At 38.6% G+C, this 12,088-nt stretch overlaps 1 protein-coding gene across 6 annotated transcripts in view; it reads right to left on the reverse strand.

Moving 5' to 3' along the window:
* Window positions 1-593: 593 nt before the first annotated feature.
* LOC138755109 (regulator of G-protein signaling 22-like) overlaps window positions 594-12,088 on the reverse strand; it is a 158,211-nt gene continuing 146,716 nt past the window's right edge. For 5 of the 6 annotated variants that reach the window (XM_069920412.1, XM_069920414.1, XM_069920413.1 and 2 more), the window contains 2 exons: window positions 1,461-1,581; window positions 594-868 (listed from right to left, as the gene is read on the reverse strand). In XM_069920412.1, the coding sequence (XP_069776513.1) occupies window positions 840-868; window positions 1,461-1,581 (150 nt within the window). In that variant the 3' untranslated portion in view covers window positions 594-839. Of the gene's footprint in view, window positions 869-1,460; window positions 1,582-12,088 lie in introns of those variants that run through there. The other variant, XM_069920415.1, reaches the window with a different exon arrangement.

Consider the following 12,088-nt stretch of genomic DNA (forward strand, 5'->3'; position numbering starts at 1 on the left):
ACCACTCCACCCTGACACAGGGTAATGTCCAACCATTCACTCTTACCCCAACCACTGATCTCTCCAGTGCAATCCCAATCAGTATTCTCCCCACTTCCAAAACCACAGCATAGGCCCAGTCCTTTTTTCCCCATAACCCACCATGAGATTAAAATCACAGGCATGATCAAATTTTTGTCCTCCCAACACCACCACCTCCCACTACTATAACATTCCTTCCCTCAGCCACAAGACCACATGCACAGGCCTGATCTTTCTTAACAACCTCTCACCTCGCAAGTACAGCAATGGCCTAAACTTCCTTCCCTATTCTTCAACCCCAACACAATCTTGACCTGAAAACTGACACCATTCAAGACTTTGGCTGCTGGCCAAGCCAATACCCAAATCCATCTTCTGCCCTGATTCCTGATGGTTTCCTTAGTCCATTGAATATTGAGGCAGTGTTAAAATTGTAGCACTTTTGGCATTCCCTTGAAGTAATAATCTGGAACACCCATGCAAATTCAGTAATGTTTCCCTCGTTACAGAGAAGATATTCTGGCATATATTAAGAAAATTGGAAAATAGACGCCTTTGTAACTGCAGTTCAATACAGTTATTGCAACTTTTACTCCATCTGCATAATGAAGAGGTAGCTTTAATATTCAAAATATATTCCTACGGCATAGATTCCAATCCTCTTACTAAGTGTGAAGATGAAAGCGCAAAGGTTTATTCCATCTCAATAGATTCTTCTGGAAGCTTTGTAACATTTGTTTGCATATTCAGTATCGTCAAGTTTGTGATGGATGACTCAGTTGTGATAAAGCAGTTTTGATTAATTTTGATGAATCGCTTTAAGGCACATTGTCATTCCTTGAAGTACCTAAGAAGAAGAAAGTTATTGTTAACTTAATGTTAAGTGCCCTGAGTAGGAAAATAAGCTCTTGCTTGGAGAATCGATTCTTTCTGAAGGTTCCCTCACACTTTTCAAAAACCCACAAGTCAAAAATGCTACACAGAATGATAAATTACTGACAGAATGCATTAAGAAGATACAGGCTGCATATGTGACCTGTGGAACACAACAACTATAGATGGTAGAACTTTGAGCAAACAAAGAATTGCTGGAAGAACTTAACAGGTTAGACAGCATCCATGGGTAGACATAATCAGTCAATGTTTAAGATGGGGACCCTTTATCAAAACTGATAAAGGCCGTGTCTTGATAAAGGTCCCGATTCAAAACATGGATGCTGTCTAACCTGCTGAGTTCTTCCTGCAATTCATTAATTGCACATGCGCAACCTGTTTACACATTATCAAGTCTGTGATCTATTATCAATCTCCAGTATCCTTTCTGATTGGAGATGTGACCTCAAAGCTGCATCTATTAGTTAAATACATGTAGGGTTGTACTACTTTCGGAGGAGAAGGGTTCAGGCAGACTTCTCCGTTCCTTGAATTTAAATGATTACCTGATAAAGTTGCAACTGTACGAGCAGGTAGAGGTTCTTGCTTGGGAAGTTTGTGTTCTCTTAAAATCAGTGCCCTCTCCCTAGCCAATGCCTCCATGTACTTGGAGAAAGACCAGGAAAGCTGTAGGGGACAAAGAAAAAGGTTTGAATTGAGTTGCAATTCAAAGAGCATCTTTTCATTTCTTACAGTATGTGTCTATCAATGCTTTTCAACATGTAAATAGTGTAATCCAATGGGTATTGTTAAAAGAATAAATCTCAGGGTTATAAATAAGCATAAGATGGTTGATATGTTGCTTGGACCCGAAAAAGAATTCACTGAGAAATATTATCCAAAATGTAAAATGTCCAAAGTGAAGTTTGTCAGATCTTCTCGGACATCTTTTGGTTTGAGTGAACAAAGAGAAGTTGGAGGGACTCTGGCAGCATTCATGGAGAAATGTTTCAGCACCTTTATGTATATATATATTTTTTTAAAATTTTTTATTTTTCACACTATAAACCATATTGATCAAGATACATACATTTTCCTTCTTAAATATATACAGTGTCGTTTTCTGCCCCCCCTTCCCTCCTCCCCTCCCTCCCTTCCCTCCCATTTATTTAAAGTTCAGAAAATAAGATACATTAAACCCGTCAAACAATGTTGTCACTCAATAAAAATAAACAAGAAATTCCACTGAGTCAGTTCTTTTCATTCTCTTCTCCTTCTGTCATTTTAGGTGGTAGATGTCCACGGTAGGTTTTCTCTATTATGTTTCATGTATGGCTCCCATATTTGTTCAAATATTGTAACATTATTTCTTATATTAAAGGTTATTTTTTCTAATGGAATACATTTATTCATTTCTATATACTATACACTATACACTCAAGTTATCTTCTAATTTCCAGGTTGACATAATACATTTTTTTGCTACAGCTAGGGCTATCATAACAAATCTTTTTTGTGCTCCATCCAAATCAAGTCCAAATTCTTTGTTATTTATGTTACTTAGGAGGAAGATCTCTGGGTTTTTTGGTATATTGCTTTTTGTGATTTTATTTAATATCTGGTTTAGATCTTCCCAAAATTTTTTCACTTTCTCACATGTCCAAATTGCATGAATTGTTGTTCCCATTTCCTTTTTACAGCGAAAAAATCTATCAGATACTGTTGGGTCCCATTTATTTAACTTTTGAGGTGTAATATATAACCTGTGTATCCAGTTATATTGTATCATACGTAACCTCGTATTTATTGTATTTCTTAAAGTTCCTGAGCATAACTTTTCCCATGTTTCCTTCTTTATCTTTATGTTTAGATCTTGTTCCCATTTTTGTTTAGTTTTACCATTTGTTTCCTCATTCTCCTTTTCTTGTAGTTTAATATACATGTTTGTTACAAATTTTTTGATTATCATTGTGTCTGTAATCACATATTCAAAATTACTTCCCTCTGGTAACCTCAGACTGCTTCCCAATTTGTCCTTCAGGTAGGATTTCAGTTGGTAGTATGCCAACACCGTATCGTGAGTTATATTATATTTATCCTTCATTTGTTCAAAGGATAATAATTTATTTCCCGAAAAGCAATTTTCTATTCTTTTGATCCCTTTTTTCTCCCATTCTCTAAAGGAAAGGTTATCAATTGTAAAAGGGATTAGCTGATTTTGCGTCAGTATTAGTTTTGGTAGTTGGTAATTTATTTTATTCCTTTCTACATGAATCTTCTTCCAAATATTGAGCATATGATCTAATACTGGAGAATTCCTACGTTTTACCAATTTTTCATCCCATTTATATAATATATGTTCAGGTATCTTCTCCCCTATTTTATCTAGTTCTAATCTAGTCCAATTTGGCTTTTCCCTTGTTTGATAAAAATCTGATAGGTATCTTAATTGTGCGGCTCTATAATAATTTTTAAAGTTTGGCAGTTGTAAGCCTCCTTGTTTTACCATTCTGTTAATTTATCTAGTGCTATCCTCGGTTTCCCCTCTTTCCATAAAAATTTCCTTATTATTTTCTTTAACTCCTTGAAGAATTTCTCTGTCAAGTGTATTGGCAATGCCTGAAATAGGTATTGTATCCTTGGGAAAATGTTCATTTTAATACAGTTTATCCTTCCTATTAGTGTTAGTGGTAAGTTTTTCCAATGCTCTAAGTCGTCTTGTAATTTTTTCATTAGTGGATAATAATTGAGTTTATATAGATGGCCGAGATTTTTATTTATTTGTATACCTAGGTATCACATTGCTTGTGTTTGCCATCTTAATGGTGATTCTTTCTTAAATTTTGAGAAATCCACATTATTCATTGGCATTGCTTCACTTTTATTTGCGTTAATCTTGTACTCCGACACTTCTCCATATTCCTTCAATTTCTTATGTAATTCTTTTATTGATATTTCTGGTTCTGCTAAGTATACTATAATGTCATCTGCAAATAAACTGATTTTATATTCCTTGTCTTTTATTTTTATCCCTTTTATTTTATTTTCTGTTCTTATCAGTTCTGCTAGTGGTTTTATGGCTAACGCGAACAATAAGGGCGATAGTGGGCATCCTTGCCTTGTTGATCTGCTTAAGTTAAATTGTTTTGATATATATCCATTTACTGTCACTTTCGCCAATGGCCCCTTATATAATGCTTTAATCCAATTAATATATTTCTCTGGTAAGCTGAATTTTTGTAGTACTTTGAATAAATAATTCCATTCTACTCTGTCAAAGGCCTTCTCTGCGTCTAAAGCAACCGCTACTGTTGGAGCTTTATTTCCTTCTACTGCATGAATTAAGTTAATAAATTTACAAATATTGTCTGTTGTTCGTCTTTTTTTAATAAATCCAGTTTGGTCTAGATTTACTAATTTTGGTACATAGTCGGCTAATCTGTTTGCTAATAGTTTAGCTATTATCTCATAATCTGTGTTAAGTAAAGATATTGGTCTATATGACGCTGGTGCGAGTGGATCTTTCCCTGTCTTTGGTATTACTGTAATTATTGCTGTTTTGCATGAATCTGGTAAGCTTTGTGTTTTATCAATCTGGTTGATTACTTCCAGAAGGGGAGGAATTAATAAATCTTTAAATGTTTTATAGAATTCTATTGGGAATTCATCCTCTCCTGGTGTTTTATTATTCGGTAGGTTTTTTATTATCTCTTGTATTTCTACTATTTCAAATGGTTCTGTGTAATTTATTTTGTTCCTCTGTTTGTAATTTCGGTAGTTCAATTTTAGTTAAAAATTCATCTATTTTGTCTTCTTTCCCTTAGTTTTCAGTTTGATATAATTGTTCGTAGAATTCTCTGAAGTTTTCATTAATCTCCATTGGATTATATGTGATTTGCTTGTCTTTTTTCCTTCATGCTAATACCATTCTCTTAGTTTGTTCTGTCTTAAGCTGCCACGCTAGAATTTTGTGCGTTTTTTCTCCTAGTTCATAATATTTCTGTTTTGTCTTCATTATGTTCTTCTCCACCTTATATGTTTGTAGTGTTTCATATTTTATTTTTTTATCTGCCAATTCTCTTCTTTTTCTATATTTGCTATTTCCCTTTCCAACTGCTCTGTTTCCTGATTGTAGTCCTTCTTCATCTTGGTTACATAACTTATTATTTGCCCTCTGATGAAAGCTTTCATTGCGTCCCATAGTATAAACTTATCTGTCACTGATTCCGTATTTATTTCAAAGTACATTTTAATTTGTCATTCAATTAATTCTCTAAAATCCTGCCTTTTAAGTAGCATGGAGTTTAATCTCTATCTATACATTCTTGGTGGGATGTCTATTGTCAATATCATGGGTGAGTGGTCCGATAATAGTCTAGCTTTATATTCTGTTTTCCTAACTCTGTCTTGCATGCGAGCTGATAACAGGAATACATCTATTCTTGAGTATGTTTTATGTCTACCCGAATAATATGAATATTCCTTTTCCTTTGGGTGTTGTTTCCTCCATATATCCAAAAGTTGCATTTCTTGCATCGATTTAATTATAAATTTGGTTACTTTGTTCTTTCTGTTAATTTTTTTCCCAGTTTTATCCATGTTTGAATCCAAATTAAGGTTGAAATCCCCTCCTATTAGTATGTTCCCTTGTGTGTCTGCTATCTCCAAAAAAATATCTTGCATAAATTTTTGATCTTCTTCGTTAGGTGAATATCCATTGAGTCGATTCCAAAACTCCGAATATATCTGACATTTTATCATTACATATCTCCCTGCTGGATCTATTACTCTTCTATTTTGATTGGTACATTTTTACTGATTAATATAGCTACTCCTCTAGCTTTTGAATTATATGACGCTGCTGTTACAAGTCCTATCCAATCTCTCTTTAATTTCTTGTGCTCCACTTCAGTTAAGTGTGTTTCTTGTACGAATGCTATATCAATTTTTTATTTTTTCAGTAAATTTAGCAGTTTCTTCCTTTTGATTTGGTTATGTATTCCATTAATATTTAAAGTCATATAGTTCAACATAGCCATTTCATACTTTGTTTATCTTTCCTTTCCATTTCCTCATCATCACCTTTCCTTCTTATCCATTCCTGCTTTCTTTTTTTGAACACTTTATAAGACAACATTTCTAAAACATAAAACATTTCCCTTATTCTCCTATCTAAAATTCCTTTAACCCCACTATCCCCTCCCCTTCCTGAGTTGCCCTTTATCCCTTGTCGGGCAACCACATCTCCCCTTTCTATTTGGATTTGTGAATTCACTCGCAAGCGTCAACTGATTTTGCAATGACCGTAACTCTTCCCCACCCAGCTCCCCCCAGAAAAGATTTTAATTTTCATATACAACAAAGGTCACTCTCTTAATTCCCCCCATACTTCCTTTGTTCCTTTTCTTTCCCTTCTTAGTTCTTACCTATATTTTTTTTATATATATACATATACATACATATATATATATATATATATATATATATACCTACATACACACATACATATAGTTTGTGGTCATTTTTGTTCTCGTTACATATCTTCCTCTCTCTGTCTGTTTTGTAGTTGTTCTGCAAATTTTCTTGCTTCCTCCAGATCCAAGAATAGTCTGTTTTGCTGCCCTGGAATAACTATTTTAAGTATCGCTGGATACTTTAGCATAAATTTATATCCTTTTTTTCATAGGATCGTTTTTGCTGCATTAAACTCCTTCCTCTTCTTCAGTTCAAAACTTATATCTGGATAGAAAATTTTTTTTTGACCTTTGTATTCCAGTGGTTTTTTGTCTTCTCTTATTTTCCTCATTGCTTTCTCCAATATATTTTCTCTTGTTGTATATCTTAAGAATTTTACTAGAATGGATCTTGGTTTTTGTTGTGGTTGTGGTTTAGGGGCTAATGTTCTGTGTGCCCTTTCTATTTCCATTTCTTCCTGTAATTCTGGTCTTCCTAGGACCCTGGGGATCCATTCTTTTATAAATTCTCTCATATTCTTGCCTTCTTCATCTTCCTTAAGGCCCATTATCTTTATATTGTTTCTTCTATTATAATTTTCCATTATATCTATCTTCTGAGCTAACAGCTCTTATGTCTCTTTAACTTTTTTATCAGATTCTTCTAATTTCTTTTTTAAGTCCTCTACTTCCATTTCTACGGCTGTTTCTCGTTCTTCCACCTTGTCCACTCTTTTTCCTATATCTGACATGATCATCTCTAATCTATTCATTTTTTCTTCTGTACTTTTTACTCTTCTTTTTATTTCACTGAATTCATGTGACTGCCATTCTTTTACTAATTTCATATATTCTTTAAAAATATATATAACCATTGTCTTGCCCTTCCCTTCATCTTCCATTTCTCTGTGTTCTTCCTCTTCTTCTGAGTCCATTCCAGGATCTGTGTCCTTTACCTCTGTCTCTTCTGGTTTTCTTGTTGATTTGTTTGTTTTATTTTGTTGGGTATTTTTGGTCTTCTTATTTTTATTAGAAGTGTCTTGCTGCTGGTCTTCTTCCTCTGGGTTGGTCATCTGTTGTTTCTTTGATTTCTTTTTACTCTCTTCTTTCTTGCTCTCGTTATTTTCTATGTTTTCCTCTTGCTGCTTTGTTGTGGCTGTCAATTTCAGCTGTGGAGATCGACTCATCAGCTGGTCCCCCCTCCCGTCAGTGTTATTTTTGTCTTGCGCACTTTTGTTTGGCTCTGTGAGCCATTTTTGTAGTCCTAAGTTCGGGGCTTCAACTGACCTTAGGGAGTGGGCTTCTCTCTTCGCGGTGGGCCTCCTCGGACAGGTAAGGCCTTCACCTTCTTCTTCCGACGTCCTTTCTTCTTCTCTTCTTCCCGTTGCTTTTGGCTTTTCTTTTTTCGCTGCCATTTTCTCTACACCTTTATTTTCACTTTATTTTGGTTTTTGTGTTTGTGTCTTTGTTTTTTCACTGTTTTTTTTTAAACTTTTCTGGAGAGGGCTGGAGTTCCCCAACCGGCCACTACTCCATCACGTGACCGGATCCCCCCTTTATGTATATTTCAAGGTAGATTTGACATACTTGGTGATGAAGGGCCCTGGACTTGAAACATTGTTTGCTTTCAAATAATATTGCGTGACCTGCTTACACCATTTTCTTTTTTTTTAAATCAATAATCAAATGGCATTTTCCAAGAAACTTCTTTCTAGTTTTGCAGAATAGTTCTTTTGCACAAAATGATGGCACTGCCGGAGCTGGTGTAATGGCAGCGAAGCCTCTGGTGCAGAGCCGGAAGGGTGGGAAGCTGAGATACAATGCTCCCCTGCAGAGACTTCCATTCAGTCCTATTGCCAACAGCTCCGTACAGGCTTTGAACAACTTGTTAAAGGAGCTGACAGTGTTTTATTTAAAATCCTGCTACTGCGGTGTCTGTGCCCAAGATGGCAGTGCCTGTGTTTGGCAGCGGAGAGTTTTCAGAGAGTTTCAGACTCCGGGGAGCAGCGGATTGGTGAAGGGCACCAGTAACGGCATCCTTCCCCCCCCCCACCCCCATTGAGAAGGAGAAGCAGACTCTAAGGAGAGACACAATGGTGGCGGACCAGTGAGGGGCTCCATGGTTGAAGGACACTCACAGGCAGCAAGCTGTTGGTAACTTGTGGGCAAAGAACTTACACAGGCTGTGGGCCAATGGCGATGAAGTGAAAGGACACACATCATACAGCAGGCTTCTGGAGAATGGCTCATGAGAACCAGGTATCGGAACTGGGATTCAAGAGGATACTGAGGGCAGGGAGGTTTCCCAAAGGGCTTTGGGTGCTGAAGGTTTCCTATCATATTACATTTGCTTTATTACATGATAATAAATAGTATCTGACCTGACATTACCCAAGTGGGAAAAGAAAGCCATAAAAGTGAATGAAGGAAAATGAAACAGACAATTTTTGTAATAGAACTAGCTAAGGAAACAAGAGGGGACTCGAGTGGAACATAAATGCTAACATTGAATGGTTGCGCAGAATGGCCTGACATGCAATTCCTTTGGGTCAGAGGAAAATATAGGAAGTAAAATATTCCCTTAGAAAAGTAAATAATTTACCTTGACCCAGCAGTGATCTAAATTGAACACTGTCAATGGTTAGGGTCTATGTCCTTATTTTGTACTGAACGTTGTTCTTGGTGAAGTAGTTTCCACTTAAATTTTACATAGAACATTACAGCACAGAAACAAGCCCCTTCAGTCTTTCTAGTCTGTGCTGACCCTTTATTCTGCCAAGTCCCACTGATCTACATCCACTCCATAGGCCTCTATATTGCCACCATCCATGTACCTGTCCAAATTCTTCTTAAATGTTAAAATTGAGCCCACATTCATCACTTCAACACTCCCACCACTCTGTGTGAAGAAGTTCCCCCGAAACTTTTTCCCTTTCACCCTTAACCCATGTCATCTGGCTTGTATCTCACCTACTCTCAGCAGAAAAAGTGATATACATTTACTCTGTCTATCCCCCTCATAATTTTAAATCTCCCCTCATTCTTCTACACTCCAGGGAATAAAGTCCTAACTGGTTTAAGCTTTCCTTTTATCTCAGTTCCTGAAGTCCAGGCAACATCCTAGTAAATCTTCTCTGCACTCTTAAAATAAAAAAAATCTGTGCAGGGAAAATCAATGTAACAATAGAGGGGGCAAGGAAACTGGGGAAAAAAATTAGCAAGAGATGGCAAATACAGGAACTGGACAATAAATCCACAGGTTTCAACAAAAGAGCCAAGAAGCAAAAGAACTGCAGATGTTGGAAACCCGAAATAAAAAGCAAAGCTGGAAACACTCAGTAGATCTGACAGCTTCTGAAAAGTGGAAAACAGAGTTTGCGATTGTTTTGATGATTTGTCATGAGATCTGAGAGAAGTCAATAACAAATCTGTCTGATACTGTAGGGAAAGGGGTAAGAAAGCAAAGGGGCTGATGGAGCAGAGTCCAGGAAAGAGCACATGACCTAGGTGGTGATGTGGGACCAGCTGGGAAAAGGTGGTCAAGGCTTTCTATTGACAGCTGATCCATTTGGAGCAGATATATTAAGGAGACAGAGGGAAGAGAGAACAAAATAAAACAATTCTGGGACTGTAAACTACAGATTGAAGAAGCAAACTTTTAATGTTGATTAAACACCAGATCTCTAGTCCCAAAGATTTAGGAGGGGTAACCTCGTTGATACGTACAGCATTTTGAAGAGGCTTAACAGGGTCAGTGTAGAGTTGCTATCTCCCCTGGCTGAAGGTGTTCTGACTGATTGCATCATTGTTTAGTATCGAGGCACATGACAGGAAGAGGCTACAGTGAGTTGTCCTCAGCCAGAGCCATCATGGGCATCCCATCAAGGACATCTACAACACACACGTCAAACTCTGGCCCACGGGCCATAATTATATTTGGCCCGCAAGATCATTTCAAAAATGAATTAGAGGTGGCCCGCCCTGCAGCGAGAGCTGATGCTGTTTTTTGGTAATGTCACCCCCACCATCCTCCCCCTTCATTGCACATCCTTCCCCATTGTAACACGAGAAATTGTAACACGAGAAGTCTGTCGATGTCATCAGCTGGCAAGCCGGTTGGAAGGCTCCCCGCACAACCAGTCACTTCTCCCACCTGTCGAGCGGTGCGGCGGATGGGCGAGCGCCTGTGATTTCCTGTCGGCGCGACGGACATGGCAGGCTGTGCAAGGCCCCCGGGCAGTGCGAGCCCCGGGCAGTGCGAGCCCCGCGCGACTGGCACCAGATGGCCCTTCCACAGCGTGAGCGCACTTCTCCCGGTCGCCACGACCAAATAGGTTTCCCTCAGGTCAAGCAAAGGATGAACTTGAGCTACCTACTCCTGACCTGTAACATTATCCTCCTAAACTTATATCCTAAAGTTTAACATTACATATGTTGAAAGAAGAGAAAACATGCAGATGTTGTTGAAAATTTTCAATAAATATTTAGTTCGGCCCTCGACTTAGTCCACGTTTTTAATTTTGGCCCTCCATGATTTTGAGTTTGACACCCCTGATCTACAAAAAAGCAGCCCCATCTCCTTAGGACCCTCGCCACCCAGGCCATGCCCTCTTCACACTGCTACCATCAGGAGGGAGGTGCAGGAGCCTGAAGACAAGCTCCCAATGGCACAAGGGCAGCTTCTCCCCCTCTGCTTTCAGATTTTTGAATAGACAATCATCCAAAGACACCATCTCACTTTCTCTTTGCACTAATTTATCTTTAAATGTAATTTATAGTTTTAATATTTGCACCTGTAATTAATATTTGCACCTGTAATACTGCTGCAAAACAACCAATTTCATGACATGCTCATTACAAATTCTGATTCTGATTTTGAACCAAAGACTCAAAATAAGGAGTCAGCAATTCATATCAGAGATGAGAAGATGTGTCATCGTCCCTTGAAATTCTAAGCGCACTAGGGCTGCGGATATTTAGTCACTGTTTATCTTCAGGATAGATTTTTAATGCACTAATGGAATCAGTGGGATTAGTGCAGGAATGTAAATCTGAAATAAAAGCCCCTTACTGTCAGAGAAAGAGAGTCCCTTCAGGTCATTAAGTGCCCATGGATTCACCTCCAGCACTCCCGCAGCCTCTGCAGCCACAGACTTCAGTCCAAACCATCGGCCACCCAAGATCCAGATCCAAAACCCTAACACAATCAGGGAGACTCCAGCGCCCGAGGCCCCTCAGGATCTCCTCCAGCCCTCAGCACCCTCTCGCATTCAGATTACTGGTAACCCTTCAGCTGGTCTTGAGCCAGTCTCCAGCAGTCCACAACCTGGTGTGAATCCTTTGACTGTAAGTCATCAGCCTGTGTGGGTCCCTTGCCTCAAGTCACCAACAGCTCCCCCCACCCCCGTGTGTTCTTCAGCCACCGAACCCTTCACTGATCTGCAGCCTTGGTCGTAGGGTCATCTCCTCTGCTTCTCCTCTCACGGGGGGTGGTCTCCCCATTTACTGATGCCCTGCACCAGTCCTCTGCTTCCCCGCTGTCTGAACTCCTTGATGCCCACTGCCGAAAACAGGCCCAATCCCCACGGTCGCAGGATTTTAAAATAAAATGCTGTCGGCTCCTTTTACAGGCCATTTAAAGCTTATGTGGAGCATTCAGTAGTTGGTCTGGGTGGTAGAACCTTGTGGAGGAGTGCTGTGTCTTTGCTCCCTGCTCTCCACCAGTGGCAGTGCCACCATAA

This window comes from Narcine bancroftii, chromosome 2, assembly GCF_036971445.1.
Source record: "Narcine bancroftii isolate sNarBan1 chromosome 2, sNarBan1.hap1, whole genome shotgun sequence".
NCBI lineage: Eukaryota > Metazoa > Chordata > Chondrichthyes > Torpediniformes > Narcinidae > Narcine > Narcine bancroftii.